Genomic DNA, 3,756 nt, shown 5'->3' with positions numbered 1-3,756 from the left:
TAATAAACTTTTTCACCTCCCCATAATGAATGATGTGCATTAAAATCTCCACACCTAATAATATTACATTTTCTTCTACCCATATTTCAATTGCTACATACTCTAAATCCCCTTTTCTTTCAATTATTTTATATGGAATACCTTCCTTAATCAGAGAAAGACACCCACCCCCATTTCTTCCAATCACTTCTTTCAAAATCTATCGTTGCCTTATTCTGATTTTAGTTGCATTTATCATCAAAAGTTCAAATCCAAACTTTTCAGACGCGGAGGCTGTCGCTCCTCTGCTCCTGTGCCTTCCCCCCCTCGCTCTCCTGCTGCTGTTCCTACTTGCTGTCCTTAATTACTGTGGAGCCAATCAGAGGGTCCAATCGTCATCTAGTCAGTCACCGGGTCATTTGATGATGTCCCAAAATCAGACCCCAGGGAAGGGTCCAGCTAGGTGAACTAAATGAACTTTTTATCTTACTGTAGGACTATATTTTAGCTAGGAGCAGGATCAGGTAGAAGGATTTGGTTTTAATTGGGAGGGCAGTTTTATGAATCTCTTAACCTGCATGTGGATTTCTCTGGTTGCAGTGCCTCTAGAGGAGGGTGTTTGGTAGGGGTCACTGTGGTGCAGGTTGAAGCAAACTGTTCCAGGTAATCAGTGCTGTTCCCAGGTTGGAACCCTTTCCTTTTTCATGAACTTTGTATGATTATTTAATAAAGGTTTTCCAATTTTCTTAACCTCCCAGTGTGTTTGTCAGGTGATTATTTGAAGGCTCTGGCTTTCTATGGCAAGATTTTCTGCCTATGTCAGCCACAAAATTAATTAAAATATGTTACAATATTTTACTAAAACAGGATCTGGTCGCCAGGCGACACTGACCACTTCCTGCAGCTGCTGATAACATGACCTTAGTTGTTCATCAGACACACAAAACCATCTTGAAACATGTTTATTACAACATTTACATTGTGTAAAAAAAAAAAAAATCTGTTTTTGTTTTTAAATCTCTGATGAGTTTGCTTAGGTATCCTGCAGAGGAAACAAAGAGGATGTTGATCAGGTCACATACTGATCACTTATTTATTGTAAACAAATGTGCAGATCAATACTGTATGCGATGAAAGGTAATGTCTTAATCTGATAAACAGGTGATGAAAGGAATGATGGGAAAGTGTAAAGTGAGATGGATTATCAAATTCTAGTCCTTTGAGGATTGAAGGATTAAACTGTTTTTATATCAGAGGTGTCTGTGGCTCAGGATGAGCAGCTGAAATGGAGGGTTGCTGATTTGACCACATCTTCCCCTGGTCCCTTACACCACAAGTCCCCCCCGAGGACTCCCATCAAAAAAAAAATCCCAGTTTTAGCAGAGGATGAAGTGAAAATGTTTGGAGAAGAAACCAGACTGAAACATGAGCTCAGTTCAACTATTGTCATTGTGGTAGGAGCTGGATGCCGTCAACCGTCAATGTCCTGATAGAAGCTGAACACATCTTTACTGTGATGGCAGATTTCTGTTCAAACTTCTAAAAGCTTCTTCAAAGCTGCCAAACTTCTTAAACAAGTCAAAAGATAAACTATACAAGAAGAACATACAAAACATGAGCCAGATAAACTACAGTTCCCTCTTTCCTCTCTATTCCTGCCTTGTCTTTCTCAGCAAATTTTCCTCCGGTTGATCAGTCCAGAAAGCGCTGACAGGCCTTCTTCCAGCGGCACGCCGTGCACCACAGCTCCCTGTGCTCAATCCCATAAACTTTACGACACTTCTTGGCCTCGCTGCGAATCCTCCTGATAAACACACAGACACACAGGAGTCAGACTGCTGGGTCCCTGGAGGCCCATCCAAGGTGCTCACAAAGAACAAAATTCAGAAACACTGACCTGCAGGGGGCGCTGTGGTTCTGCAGCCACTGCTCTCCCACACTGACCGAACGCACTCGGAACACCATACCCTGTCAAAGAGGAGGACAGGTTAAGGTCAGGTGACTTTAAACAGGGTCAGGGTTAATCCTAACCCCAGGAACAAGACAAGGAATCAGGTAATATTTGTCATTCCTGAACCAAACTGTTTGTAACCTGAAGTCTTGTTCCTGAACTGAGTTGATGGTTGAGTTTTCATCTCTCTTTTCAGAAGACAAAAAACAAACCAACAAAACACAGCCATGTTTGTTTCAGCTTTATGTTTCCCTAAGTCTAGCGGCCCATAGTTTTGGCTCCCTGATTTTTGGGGTTCCCCTTTCGCAACTGGGCAAACTGTAACTTTCCAAAGGGCTTACCAGGACAGTAACCAAGGGCTGTGAGGTTTAGAGTCTTGAAATAGTATTATTGTTTTTAGTAAATGGAAACTTAGGAAACACCTTTTTATTTATTTCACATCACTGAGATGAGTTTTAGTTTGTTAGGGCGCTACTGTCGATGTTTACTGCCCGATGGAGGGATTTTATGACCTTGTGAGGTAATGGTATAAATATAAAGCATGATAGCAGTAAAAAGAAGAAGCGAAACATAAGAAAGTGGAAAGTAAAAAGACACGATTTATTTTAGAGCAAATGAGTAATGATGTATCATGACTGTTGTTCTCAGCCACTCCAATTTAGTAATTATCAGCCATAACTGAAGAGTTAGCACCCCTGATAACAGGAGTGTTCCTACCAAAGCCTGAAAATAAGATCACAAACTCAGAGCAGAGTTTATTGGTGCCGACAACAAAGGTTATGAACCTGCCAGCTGTCATTCTTGCTAGTGTGGAGGGCTCACACAGAACCCATCTTGGTCACTGTGGAGGATTCATACAGAACATCTCGGCTTTCTAGAGTTAGTAAAATTTTGGTAGGTTTTTACAGAAACTTAAGGTCAAAGTTAGAAATAAAAATACAACCTGAGTAAATATCAACAAGAAAAGTCCTAAACAGTGTTTATTTTTCTATTGACCTGTAACCATTAAGTCCCAGGTGTCATCAGAATTTTAAAACTGCTGGTCTCAGAATCAGCCACTGAAAAAACGGTAAAACCACTTAAAACCAGCAGTCATTCACCAAACCTTAATCCTAATGAGCACCTGTGTTGGTTTCCTTTACAGTTTGTTACTCATGCTCATTCAATTAATCTGATTTAAAGGACACGAGTGATAGTCTCTTCAGAAAATAAAAATGTTTTGTTTTCCTGCTATTTAAATCACCATGCTGCTGATGTGATTTATGGTAAATTACAGTTGTGCTTTCAGTGATTTCAGGGTTTACCTGTCTGCTGCAGGTAGTGGGCGGGGGTGCCAGAGTCACCACATGACTCGGTGGCAGAGCCTAAAGAAAATTGGAAAATATTAAAAAATTAGTTTTCCACATTTGACTTGTTTATTTGGCCACCTCTAATGAAGTAATCAACATAAACACAAGCAAGGTAAACAAACTGTATGAAGCAGGTTCAACAGATCCAAGATTTTTTTAACAGATCTAGGTAACTGATTCAAACAATTAGGACTGAGCTGGTTTGTTAAAATCATTCTTTATAAAAAAAAAATACAACCACCTAAATATTTAAATGTTCCTCTCATTGCTGCACGAACAGGAAGGGTTTTCTTGCCCTTCAGATCATTTTCTCTTGACCTTCTTTGTATTTGATCTCTCTCTTGGGTTCTGTTTATGATTAAATAGAAAAAAAGAGAAAGAAACTGTCAGTCACTGCTGAGAAGCCCCGCCTACCTGGTAGGAGTGCTCTGATTGGACCTGCCAGAAGCTGCCAGTGGGAGAGGGGGCGGAGCGACT

General features: G+C 40.5%; 1 protein-coding gene across 1 annotated transcript in view; it reads right to left on the bottom strand.

The window, feature by feature from the left end:
- Window positions 1-925: 925 nt before the first annotated feature.
- znf395a (zinc finger protein 395a) overlaps window positions 926-3,756 on the bottom strand; it is a 13,580-nt gene continuing 10,749 nt past the window's right edge. Inside the window, exons 9-12 of the mRNA XM_037979872.1 lie at window positions 3,694-3,756; window positions 3,235-3,294; window positions 1,877-1,947; window positions 926-1,783 (exon numbers count right to left, since the gene is read on the bottom strand). The exon at window positions 3,694-3,756 is cut by the window's right edge and continues 25 nt beyond it. Coding sequence (XP_037835800.1) covers window positions 1,672-1,783; window positions 1,877-1,947; window positions 3,235-3,294; window positions 3,694-3,756 — 306 coding nt within the window. The 3' untranslated portion in view covers window positions 926-1,671. The remainder of the gene's footprint in view (window positions 1,784-1,876; window positions 1,948-3,234; window positions 3,295-3,693) is intronic.

The sequence above is a fragment of the Kryptolebias marmoratus genome, linkage group LG15, assembly GCF_001649575.2.
Source record: "Kryptolebias marmoratus isolate JLee-2015 linkage group LG15, ASM164957v2, whole genome shotgun sequence".
Lineage (NCBI taxonomy): Eukaryota > Metazoa > Chordata > Actinopteri > Cyprinodontiformes > Rivulidae > Kryptolebias > Kryptolebias marmoratus.
This window is presented reverse-complemented; position numbering and strand designations above follow the sequence as displayed.